This window comes from Poecile atricapillus, chromosome W (assembly GCF_030490865.1).
Source record: "Poecile atricapillus isolate bPoeAtr1 chromosome W, bPoeAtr1.hap1, whole genome shotgun sequence".
In the NCBI taxonomy this organism is placed as follows: Eukaryota; Metazoa; Chordata; class Aves; order Passeriformes; family Paridae; genus Poecile; species Poecile atricapillus.
The window spans coordinates 2,527,019-2,539,125 of NC_081288.1; the positions used below are offsets into that span (position 1 = coordinate 2,527,019).

General features: G+C 43.1%; 1 protein-coding gene across 1 annotated transcript in view; it reads right to left on the reverse strand.

The window, feature by feature from the left end:
- LOC131591481 (exocyst complex component 4-like) overlaps positions 1-12,107 on the reverse strand; it is a 293,155-nt gene that overhangs the window by 253,672 nt on the left and 27,376 nt on the right. Inside the window, exons 4-5 of the mRNA XM_058862227.1 lie at positions 4,889-5,073; positions 3,321-3,430 (exon numbers count right to left, since the gene is read on the reverse strand). Of these exons, the coding sequence (XP_058718210.1) occupies positions 3,321-3,430; positions 4,889-5,073 (295 nt within the window). The remainder of the gene's footprint in view (positions 1-3,320; positions 3,431-4,888; positions 5,074-12,107) is intronic.

A 12,107-nucleotide genomic window follows, 5' to 3' on the forward strand; every position in this document is an offset into this window, starting at 1 on the left:
GAACCATGTGCACCACTGATTCCTCACCTCCAGGAGCTTCCCTGATCCCTGCTCTGATGATGCCCTACAAAAACCTCTGTTCCAATTGGAATTCGTTTGCTCAGTGCTGCCATTTCCCAAGGAACCAACCTGCTGCAAGGAGCTTTTTAATAGCTCTGCTCTGATCCCTAAAAAGCCAACTTTGGGAACTCATTTAAACAAAGCAGCTGAAAAAAAAGACTCTTGGGTCTTGTTTTTCATTCCAGTGAACGGCCAAAATTTGCTGCTCCTCGTTACTGAAGGTTTCATTATCCACGGGTTTTTATGGGAGTCTTGTAAAATTTAATGCACTATTTTCCATGATTTATGTCCTTCTGGTGATATCCTTTGTACCTTCAGTCCTTCCAGAGGAAAGCACACCGGTTCCTGGTGGCCCAAAGGCATGATTTCAGATTTGCAGGAACATCACCTGCTAATTCCTGGCGCTGAATCCTTGTTCTGACACGTTCATGGAGCTACAAATGGGCAGTTCCTGCAGAAATGGGTCCTTGATTTGGAAGATTTTGGGAATTTTCTGTTCTGCATCACTACCAACCCCAGAAGAAAAGCCACTTCAAAATCCTCCTAATCTCCACAAGCATGAAAAGCAAGTCTCCAAATAAAAAGGAAAAGTGCACTGTAGCCAGTTATTTGATGTTGGGACAACACACAGGAACAACTCATGGAATTATACAGAAACAGCAATTATATGTTACTTTCCTGGCTTTCACCACACAGATCTAAAATCTCCTTGATTTTCCCTTTCCTTCCCCAAACACACCCCCAGATCATCATGTTTTAAGAGAAGATGATAAAGGCAATTTACCCAGCTGCTGTCAGATCCTCAGGTGAGGTTCATAAGAAGAGAAGAAATCTTTTGAAGATTTATTGAGTGTGTTTGGAGTAGAGGCACCCGTGACAACGAACTGGCACAATGGCATTTTTTAGATTCACCCTGAAAATTGAACATTGCAAGCTCTGGCTCCTGCAGGGATTCTGCAGCAGCAGGTTTAGAGGTCTCCACGTGTTGTCACAGAAGTCTCTGGTTCTTGAAGAAAGAGAGCCAGGAATAGTTCCCAAACCTGACCTTAGAACCACCACACTGCCTGGCCCTACAAACTCTTTTTTTCTCCCAAGAAATTATTAATACAAATTAGCAATTCAGCATGAAATCTACATATGCCACCCACAGCAGTATTTATTGTCACCACCAGCTCATCTTCTGCTGGATTTCTAAGAAGTACTGTCCCCAGTTTCCCAGGAAAAGGCACTCTTGGGTTTGTGAGCACGTTTTAGAGTTCCAGGAAGAGCCTGGCAAACCTTCCTAAATACCCTTCAGAGTACAGAAAGTTCAAGCAGAGAAACACAAATTTATTTCTCTGAACTGGCATGAAGGGAAAGCGTTACTGGTGAACTGCCACATCTCCAATCCTCAGGTGAGCATTACCGAAGGGTTTGTTTGTTTTACAGGTGGCAGGAACAGCTTTAATTTCCTTATAAAGATTCTACAGCACAAGGTAACATCTCCTCTGGGAAGGGAGAGCAGGAAGGACTCCAAATTTTGGCATCAGAGCTGGGATGGGATGAATGAGTCAGTGCCTTAGGATGACAGCCATTAATATGCACAGACACTTTGTTTCATCAATAAAAAGCCAAAGAACTTAAGTGACTACAGGCAGAAACAGCTTTTGTTATGCATACACATAAGTTTGAAATTCTCTGCTAATTGTGCAGTCCTGGAAAAGGCTACTTTTAAATAAAATTACACGGGGTGGGGAAAAAAATCTACATAAGTACATTGTGCACTTGAAGCAGAACCATATGCAGATTTTATGCCGATCAAATGTTTTCTGTTAGAATCCACATCTTTGCCAGGCTGAGGGACACTTGTCCAGCACTTCACTGAGTGATGCAGAGCACAAGGAGGAGCCAGGGAAGAGATTTTCTGTGAAGAGCAAGAGGAGATCTGCAAAAACAAGATCAGGAGAGGCATCTCCTGCTCGGTCCCCCACCCCTGAGGTGGGAGATTCCCATCAGCTCCATAACTTCAGACCTTTTGGGTTTTATTACTATACAGAAGAACAGTATTTTAGGGGGAGAAAATAGCAGACACTATAAGTATCACTAGAAAATGAGTATTTTAACATTTAGAGGGGTTGGAACTACATGGTCTTTCAGGTCCCTTCCAAATCAAACTGTTCTATTTCCAGTGGTGATGCTGGGATTCAGGTTTTTGTGGTTTATTTCCTCAGTTCCTCAAAATCCTGTGATCTTTTGTGAGAAAATGGAACTGAACTTCCCACTGATCACAGAGCAGAACAAAAATTCTTAAGTTTTTTCCTCAGAATTTTCATATGGGTCCTCTATTCCAGATTTTGAGTAGCCAGGCTGCAGTTTCCAGCTCTGGAAGTTTGTGACTCCTCACAAAACTCCAGGATACAGAAAAACAGCCCCAGGCACCAAGACCAGCCTGGCATGAGCTCAGCTGAAGAACAAAACCCGTCCAGGAGCAGAAGATAAGAGTAATCAAATGGAACAATCTCGGAGGCAAGTGTGACAAAACTAGAAACAAAAGGACAAAAGAATTAATAAGGCTGAAAAGAGAAGGGAAGATTCTCTGCATTTGAGGAATACTGAAACAGTCAGGTTTGAAAGGGGGAAGAGACTGGAGGTCACTTCTGTATTATTCATCAAGGACAACCCCACTTATTAATCTCCTGAAACAATACAAAGATTAATTTCCCCTCCCTGCAGCCCTTCCAAAGGCTCAGACAAAAGCACCAGTGAAAGAGTTTTCCTCGGTGTTTGTTGCAGTAACACGAATAAAAGATCAGCCCCAGATTATTCCTGTGTACAGCCAGACCTTTAGTCAAAGTTACAAAGCTCCCACAAGGAACAGATTTGACCTTTTGGCTCCCACATAATAAAAAACTTCAGTAATATCTACACGAACCTGGCTGCCTGCAGTAAATAATGCTGAGGAAACCTCCTCACAGAATGAACCCACTGCAAACCTCTGCTGCTCAGGATATCAAGAACACGATCAAGGTGAGAACAGGCACAGGAAACTGAGTGTATTTAACTGAAGCTGGTGGGGGTTAGGAGAGAGAAAAGATCATTTTCCATGAGGAAGAAAAGCAAGTTCTGCCCCTGGACACAACACCCCCTCGTTCTGTGACACTGCACAAATCACCTCTCAGGATTTTGTTTCCCTTGAGCCAACAGGGGATGATTTGCCTCCTCCTACTCCAGCAAAATCAGCTGAAGAACTACAAATGAATATATATGGCTTAAATACTCACTGCTGGAGCTTCCAGGAGTACTGAACTGGGAAGTCTCAAGGAATTTCCGAGGTGTAGACAAATTTGTGACATCCATCAGAGGCACGGGAGAGGCGTCTTTCACAAGGGACCTGCGTGAGAGGACAGAATTAAACAGTTAATTATCATTTACATTATTTATTCACAATAAATAATCCCCTTATTCCTTACATTTTAAGCCTAAGAAATAGATGTTCCCATTTCCATGCCTTCTGTCAACTTCTCAATCCTCCAAACTTCTTTATTCCCACCAGAAACCTCCACCCTTTTTCCTGCCCTTGACATTCCTGTTCTGAGCACACCCATGTGCATCCCTTCCCAAATGAACCTCCTTACTCAAAAATTAAAACATTTTCCACTTGGCTATTTTCATCATAAATTCACATTGTATTAGTTGCCAGAAATGTGTCACACTGCCCCAGCTGCTGGATGTGGTGGGGTGACACAAACAAGAAATCATTTTCTGGAGAAAGAAATGTGGAAAGCTCCTACAGTGGAGCTCAGGATGTTTGCTTCGAGGTCAGAATTGATGGAAATTCATGGAAACATGAAAAAAACAAGGTTCAGGCTCGGTATCCTGCAGAAGAACCACCCAAAGCAACAAGCCAGCCTTGCTGCAAGAGTTCCTGTTATCAAATATCCACAATGTACATCAGGGGAAGTGAAAAAAAAAGAGAATCCAGAGTAAAAGAAAGGTCCCTGTAGCAGCCACACAAAAGTGCAGTTAATTAGCAGTGCCCCAGTCTGGGAACACCAAAGCTTTGTGGCTGTTTTTAATTAAGAAGATGTGTAAGGAAGGGACTGATGACTTGCTAGCAACCCTCCTTGGTAGAAATTTCAATTTCAATCAATCCTTTCTTTCATAAATTCGTTTCATGCAACTGGCTCTCCTGCCTAGCATTTTGGGCAAGCAGAATTTTATTCATTCTCACAATAAAAAGCTAATTTATCTTTTCTCTGCATCTCTATCAATGGCTCCCCTTTTGCTCCCCACCTCTCCTACTCTGCAAAAATTATCTCCCAATATTGTGTCTCTCTTTTCCAGTCACTTTCTTCCTTCCATGCAACAAGAATTAGCAAAATCAGGAAAAAATAGCCTGCATTAACTGAATTTCCACTGACCACAGGCACCAACCAGGTAAGAAGTTTCAACACCTTTAAAACACCTTGGAAACGTCCAAACCAACCCATTTCAGCTGAGAGACTTGAGCACTGTGGCCTCCACCTCATCACCTGATGGTTGATGGCGAGGCTTTTAAAACTTGGATATTTCCTAGAAAATGAGCAGTTTTTTCCTGTCCTGAGCCTCATGACCATGACATTTGTAGGGAAGGGATAACACCAGAGAAGGGAGGAATGCAAAAAGGAGCTGTGGGAAGCAGCAAAACCCCAGGAGAAGCACCGCGGAAAGCCAAAGAACGCCAACAAATCTGAATTTTCTGCTCTCCACAGCCATGCTGAGGGATTTGCACTCCAGAAATGCAAATTTGGGGTGTGAGCTGCAGTCTGTGTGGCAGATTTGGGGCTGGGGGTGAGGAAGGCTGTCCCACCCGAGCCTGGCTCTGTCCTTGCCGCGCTGCCCCACGCGGTTGGTGGATTTGATGTAGAGGTGGCGGTGCAGCTCGTCGATCAGCACCAGGTGCAGGTTCATCTTCTTGCTGTGCAGCTCCAGCCTCAGGTCACTGAGCCCCTCCACCTGCAGGAGGGGACCCTCCAGGGAATCCACTGCTGACACCTGGGGGGAAAACAGGGGATGATTTTTAGTCATCAATTCGTTCAACTCTCGCCATCAATTCGTTCGGTTTTGTGATTTTCCTCTTGGAGTCTCTGAATCCCAGGATGATTCTATCCTTAAAACCCTTCTAAAGCAGAAAATCTTGAAGTAATATTTCTTTATTTCTGTTCCCAAATTATACAGAAGGGTCCAACATCCAAATAATTCAGATTTAATGTGCAGCCTTCAAATATTAAGCATGTGTATAAAACAAGTTAGTGAAAACACAGTTCTTTAATAAAAATCAAAGCATGGTTTATCCCCAAATAAGAGGATTATTAAGTAGAAAAGTGTTAGAAGAAGATAGTGACAATGGTGTTTGATGGCTGTTATTCTTTCCATTACAGAAACACCAAGAAAACCATTATTCCAAATTCTACAAATAGGGAGAAAATGGCTTAAATTTAATTTGCTTAAAGTCATGACTGAAAAAGCTTAGGAAGCCTCATCCTTTAGGCTGCACAAGGTTTATGTCCTGTGGCCACACCATTTGAACCTCTGAAATAATGACCAGCTGACATCCCATGGGCACTGAAATTTCCTAATTTCTTTTTTTATCCTAAAAATAAACATGGAGAAAACCCAAACACAGACAAAACCCACCAGGAATGACAAATCAGTGCCTAAAAGCAACACTCCCTCTGTGCATCCCTCCCAGTTGGTTTTCTATTTAGCAGAGATTTCCAGTTACTAATAAATAAATGATGGCATCCCTCTGCAGCTTCCAAACTCTCAGTGCTGACGTTGTAAGAAATTGGAAAGAGCATGTTTGGCATGCAGAAGTTGAAAATAAAATTTAAAAACCCCGTTCCCTGCTAACTGAGGAGGATGCTGTCAGTGAAGTAAGACATTTGCTTGCACTTCAGGATCTCGGTTCAGAACAAACCTGTCAGCCAAACATTAAAAATTAAAAGCAAAGATACAGTGAGGATCCAGCCCAGCCCAGGGCTGCTCCCTCAGTACCAGTAAATATTAACTCTGCTGAAAGAACATCCATCACCAGCAGATTCCTTTGCTGGCCCAGGAAAAATCTGGGATATCCATGGGACAGCCAGGCTTTTTATATTAATTTTTAAATCTCCTCACTTGACACACAATACTGTCCATTCTCTTTTTTTCCCATCATCATCCATCTGGGAACAGCTGGGAAAGTTTGGCCACCTCACGTCACAAAACCATCCCAAAGATGAAGGAAAATCCCAATTTCCTTCTCCCCAGCGGAGGTGCCAGAGCTCACAGAGGTGGAGCAGCTCAGCAGACACCACGTGGGGAACTCTGGCAGAAGTGGAAGTGTTGATTCCTCTCTTCTTCCTTTGGCAGGTGGAGCTGAGCCCCAAATTTCCCCATTCCAAAGGCACCTGAACCCCCCCATCGCTTCAGGGGAGCTGGAACTGCCCTGGGAGCTGGGCCAAAAATCCCACCAGAGCAAGGACCAGGAGCAACATTTGTCATTCTGAAAAACTGAGATGAAAAAGCAGCCAGAAAAAAAGTGAAATCCAGAGCAAAGCAACATTAAAAAAAATTCCAAGACATCCAGGAAAAGTTTTCTCTGAAACACGAGGAACGGGAACTTTAACTTTCCCCTCAGCTCTGGTTTTGTCCTGCCAGTTCCTAAAGAGTTTGTTGCTCACATATTAAGGCCAAAATACAGCTCTCAAGGACATCTTTTAAGGAAAAAAATGGAATATTCAACCATTTATTATACTCATACATATATATATATATATATATATATATTATATATACATAGGCGTCAAAGGAAGGACTCCAGTTAGGTTTAGATGGCAGCAAATATAAATATTATGCTAAAAACCAAACCAAACCATTTCCTTTCTGCAGTTCTGTTTACAGAAAGATGATTTAGGTCCTGATAACAAAGCAATACCCAAGATTATATTCCAGAATAAAAAATATGAGATTAAAACCTTTGTGTGCTGGATATACCAGCCCAGAACTGCATAAGCAACCAAAAGGAAGCAAAAACATCAATAAAAAATGCGCAAAATTAAATATACACGAAAGGCAGATCAACAGTGAAACTTCAGAAGAAACTTTTTTGACTTTAAGCCCCCACTCAGCTCCTAACACACCAAAATTTGAATTATGCAAGAGATGCCAATCAGCTTTCCCTGGTTTTTAACACTCCCATCACCTGCTGGCTGCATCCAAAAGGACTAAAAGATGTGGAATTGGATAGAGAGAGGAAGAGTGAACTGGAGCAAGACTCCAGTTAATACTGGTGATGGAAAAGCAGCCCAAGAAAACCTGGAAATGAGATGTACAGAAGGACTACACGTGGTTCAAGGGTCCAGAAAAAGCAGCTGCTGGTCCTTCCTGGCTCTTTTTTCTACACACACAGCTCAGTTAAACGGAAATAAAGTGATTTCTGTTTGTTTTGCTGCAGGGGGATCATGGCATTGTGTTAGATTAGCTGGACAAAAAAGATAATTACAGGTAAAAGAGGTCCCCCACATGAATCTTTTGGCAGGGGCTGGGGTGCAGAGAGGAGCCACAGCAACAGAGAGCAGCTGGAAAAGGAATCAACAACAGCCAAGCTGTTATTCTTGTGGAAAAAAACTGCTTTACAATGAGCAAATTGTACCAAAAGAATGGGCAGTCCCCACCAGCACCTCCTTTAATTCTTGAATTCAGCTCTCTCTCCCATTGAAAGCTGCTCATGAACACACAATAACTGTAATTTAGTCAAACACTAATTAAAATATTGGCCTGGATTAGCACAGAATTTTGCTTAGATGATCTGATAGTAATTCCTGATGTTCAAATCTTCTTATCTCTCTCTACTTATTAGTACCTACAATAAGCAAAGACCCTTTAGGAAATAGAGATGAAATAAGCCTGGAAAAAGAGCTGTGCTTTGTTTAAGCTAAAAATTGCAAGTTTATAGAAAACAACCGTGGCACCAGCACCATTAGGCAGCTTGTTTAAAGGTCACAGGCAGTTTATAGCAGGGCTTAATTGCCTTAAAAAGAAAACACAGCTAAACACTTGCTTAGTGTAACAGGCAATTTGGAAGGGTTTAATTCAGCATTTTACAACAAACAAGAACCTAAGTGCTAACAAGGTATTTGTCAAAATTCTTTCTTTCCTGACTTCAGCCAAAGTTTTCCAATCTGCTTACAGTGAAATCTATTTATTCCCTCAAAGGTTCTGCTGAACACCCACAGGCCTGGAGTGAGCAGAGATAAAGTGAAAAGTCTCAGTTAGATGGTTTTCTTTCCAGAAAGAGGAAAAAAAAAACCCAAAATAATGATAGAACCATAAAATCATGGAATGGTTTGGGTTGGAAGGGACATTAAAGATCACCCAGTCCTCATGGGCAGGGACACCTTCCACTATCCCAGGCTGCTCCAAGGCACATCCAACCTGGCCTTGGACACTTCCAGGGATGAAGAATCCACAATTTCTCTGTGAAAGCTGTGCCAGAGCCTCACCACCCTCACAGGGGAGAATTCCATCCTCAATTATTTATTATTTTACTAGAAAACCAAATCCCTTCTGGCTGGGAAACCAGTCTGTTCTGAATTTAGACAACAGATATGAAAACATGAACACACAACTGAGAAAGGTTAAAAGAAAACAATGCGGTGGGTCATAATTCAGGATAAAAAAAAAGTCGTACACAAACACAGTCTGACAAAAGGGAAAAAGCTGAGCCCTCAGAATAAAAGAGTAAATAAATAAGCAACAGCCCAGAAGGTTCCAGCCGCCTCGCTGGTGAATACAACAATTCTGACATTTAAAAGAAGAATTGATCTGCTGCTTTTACCAGGGACTCATTTTCACAAGGTACAGGAAAGGAAAATGACTAAAAACCAGCTAAAATAAATGTAGGCAGATCTAAACAAGCAGGTCACTGAATTCCATTTGCACTTGACGTGCAAGAGATAAGGACTGAGCCTGGAAACTGCTGTGGAACGGGAAAGTCCTCACACTGCAGCTTTTGGGACTTGGTAGTGGGCAAAGAGACACAAATGCTGATCCCTGTCTTCCCTGGGGGACCCTGGAATAGAATTCCTAGAGCAGCCCCTGGATCCCTGGAAGTCTCCAAGGCCAGGGGGGTGAGGGTTTGGAGCACCCTGGGATAGTGGGAGGTGTTCTTGCCCATGGGAACTGGATGAGTTTTAAAGTCCCTTCCAACCCAAACCCATGAACCAAAGTGCTGTGAGACGCAGAAGAGCAGCAAGAAACACTCCCTGGTGCCACACAATTCCTGTGCCACACAATTCCTGTGCCACACAATTCCTGTGCCACACAATTCCTGTGTCACACAATTCCTGTGTCACACAATTCCTGTACCATCCAACTCCCATGCCACACAATTCCTGTGCCACACAATTCCTGTGCCACACAATTCCTGTGTCACACAATTCCTGTGCCACACAATTCCTGTGCCTCTCAATTCCTGTACCATCCAATTCCTGTGTCACACAATTCCCGTGTCACCCAATTCCCGTGTCACCCAATTCCCGTGTCACCCAATTCCTGTGTCACCCAATTCCTGTGTCACCCAATTCCTGTGTCACCCAATTCCTGTGACTCCCAATTCTTGTGCCACCCAATTCCTGTGCCACACAATTCCTGTGTCACACAATTCCTGTGCCACCCAATTCCTGTGTCACACAATTCCTGTGTCACCCAATTGTCGTGTCACACAATTCCTGTGCCTCTCAATTCCTGTACCATCCAATTCTTGTGCCACCCAATTCCTGTGCCATCCAAATCCTGTGTCACACAATTCCTGTGCTTCCCAATTCTTGTGCCACACAATTCCTTTACCACCCAATTCCTGTGTCACACAATTCCTGTGCTTCCCAATTCCTGTGTCACACAATACCCATGTCATCCAATTCCTGTGCCTCCCAATTCCTGTGCCATCCAATTCGTGTGCCATCCAATTCCTGTGCCACACAATTCTTGTGCCATCCAATTCCTGTGCCTACCAATTCCTGTGTCACACAATTCCTGTGACTCCCAATTCCTGTGCCATCCAATTCCTGTATCATCCAATTCCTGCGCCACCCAATTCCTGTGACTCCCAATTCCTGTGCCATCCAATTCTTGTGCCACCCAATTCCTGTGCCACACAATTCCTGTGCTTCCCAATTCCTATGTCACACAGTTCCCATGTCACCCAATTCCTGTGTCACCCAATTCCTGCACTACCCAATTCCTGTACCACCCAATTCCTGTGTCACACAATTCCTGTGCTTCCCAATTCCTGTGTCACACAATACCCATGTCACCCAATTCCTGTGTCACACAATTCCCATGTCACCCAATTCTCATGCCACCCAATTCCTGTGCCATCCAATTCCTGTGCTTCCCAATTCCTGTGTCACCCAATTCCTGTGCCACACAATTCCTGTGCTACCCAATTCCTGTGTCACACAGTTCCCATGTCATCCAATTCCTGTGTCACCCAATTCCTGCACCACCCAATTCCTGTGCCACCCAATTCCTTTGCCACACAATTCCTGTGCCACCCACTGCCTCGGCACAGGAGCTGTGACAGATTGAGCAAAAGCCGTGGAAAAAAGCAACTTGAGAAAAGAGAGGGGAGTAAATAAAGCTGTTGGACATGATTCATACCTGGAGAGCAGTGAGAAAACATTTCCTTCAGCAGGGTTTGTTTGTGTTCTCTATTTTTACCCACCTCAAAACTCCAAATCACTCGTAAGTTTATTAGCAATAAAATAAGTAAGGAGCTCCTGAATTTAAGGCAGCAAAATTCCCACATTTTTGCTGGACAATGCAGGGAATCACAGAAGAGTTGGAATCACAGAATAACACCCAAAAGGCACTTGGAGCCTCCACTGCTGGCAACACTTAACGAGCAGCTGATTAACTTAAGCTCCATTTATATCTTTTAACCCCAACCTCGACACAAGTTTTATCAAGGCTGTGTTTCAGCTGTAGATTTGTTGCAGTATTTCAGTTGCAAGGTGAATCAGGATGAAGCTGATGGCCTTTGAGGATGGGCCAGCCAAATAATGGGATACAAAGAAAACTTAAGAAATCCAAAGGTTGGGAATTGTCTGCTACCAAATTGCCAAGGTGAGAGGTGGCATCAAGCCCAGCCAGTAAATAGGAATTAGGCGGGATGACCCTGAACTCAAAAACCACCCTGGTGATCCTAAAGCAGAGAATCTTCAGGTAAAATGATGGGAAACAGGAAAAAAAGAGATCAGGGATGATATTCCTGACTCCCCAAAAACAGGAGAAGGAGCAAAGGAACCCAGGGAACCAGGATTAATGAGGAGCTGATGGACAGCACTGGGATGAGTTCTTTGTGCCATGATGGATATTCAGGTGAGGGAAGAACTTACTCCCAATTTTGTTTACCTGTAAAAATCTTGTAAGAATCAACAAGAAAAAAGCAAAGAAAGAGCTATAAATTATGATTATGGTGCCTTTGCAATATTTTGGGAAGAGCTGAACTTGCTCCACAGCATGAAAGGATTTGAAAGGGGGGGAATGACACAGATGACTGCAGCTGAGAGGGGGAGAGGTTTGGAAAATCATTTTGAGAGATTCTGAGCTAGACACACAAAAAAGGTGCTCAGTTTACAGGAAAACAGCTCATCCTGGGACAAGCAAAGTGATCTGAGGGGTGAAGGAGTGAAAAAAATGTACAAACAAAAGTAAAAGGGTTATTTTGGGCAAACCTGGTCTGAAACACCTTAACACAAAGGACAAACAGCTTTTGTTTTTCTGAAGTGTTCCAATGGCAGTGACCAAAGACTGTTTTCCCTCTGCAAACTTTTAAATATTTATAAAATTATGTTCCTCACTTGCTGTCCTTTCCTCCAGCTACAGAAATTTAATTCTTTTGCATTTGCCTCAGTCACCCATCAATCATTCTCCTTCCTCCTCCACTCGCTGTAATTCATCAATGCCTTTCTAGCAACAAAGTGCTGGAACCAAAAGTGGTGCTCAGGGAAAAGAGGGGCTGAAAACAAGAGGTTTATCCAACT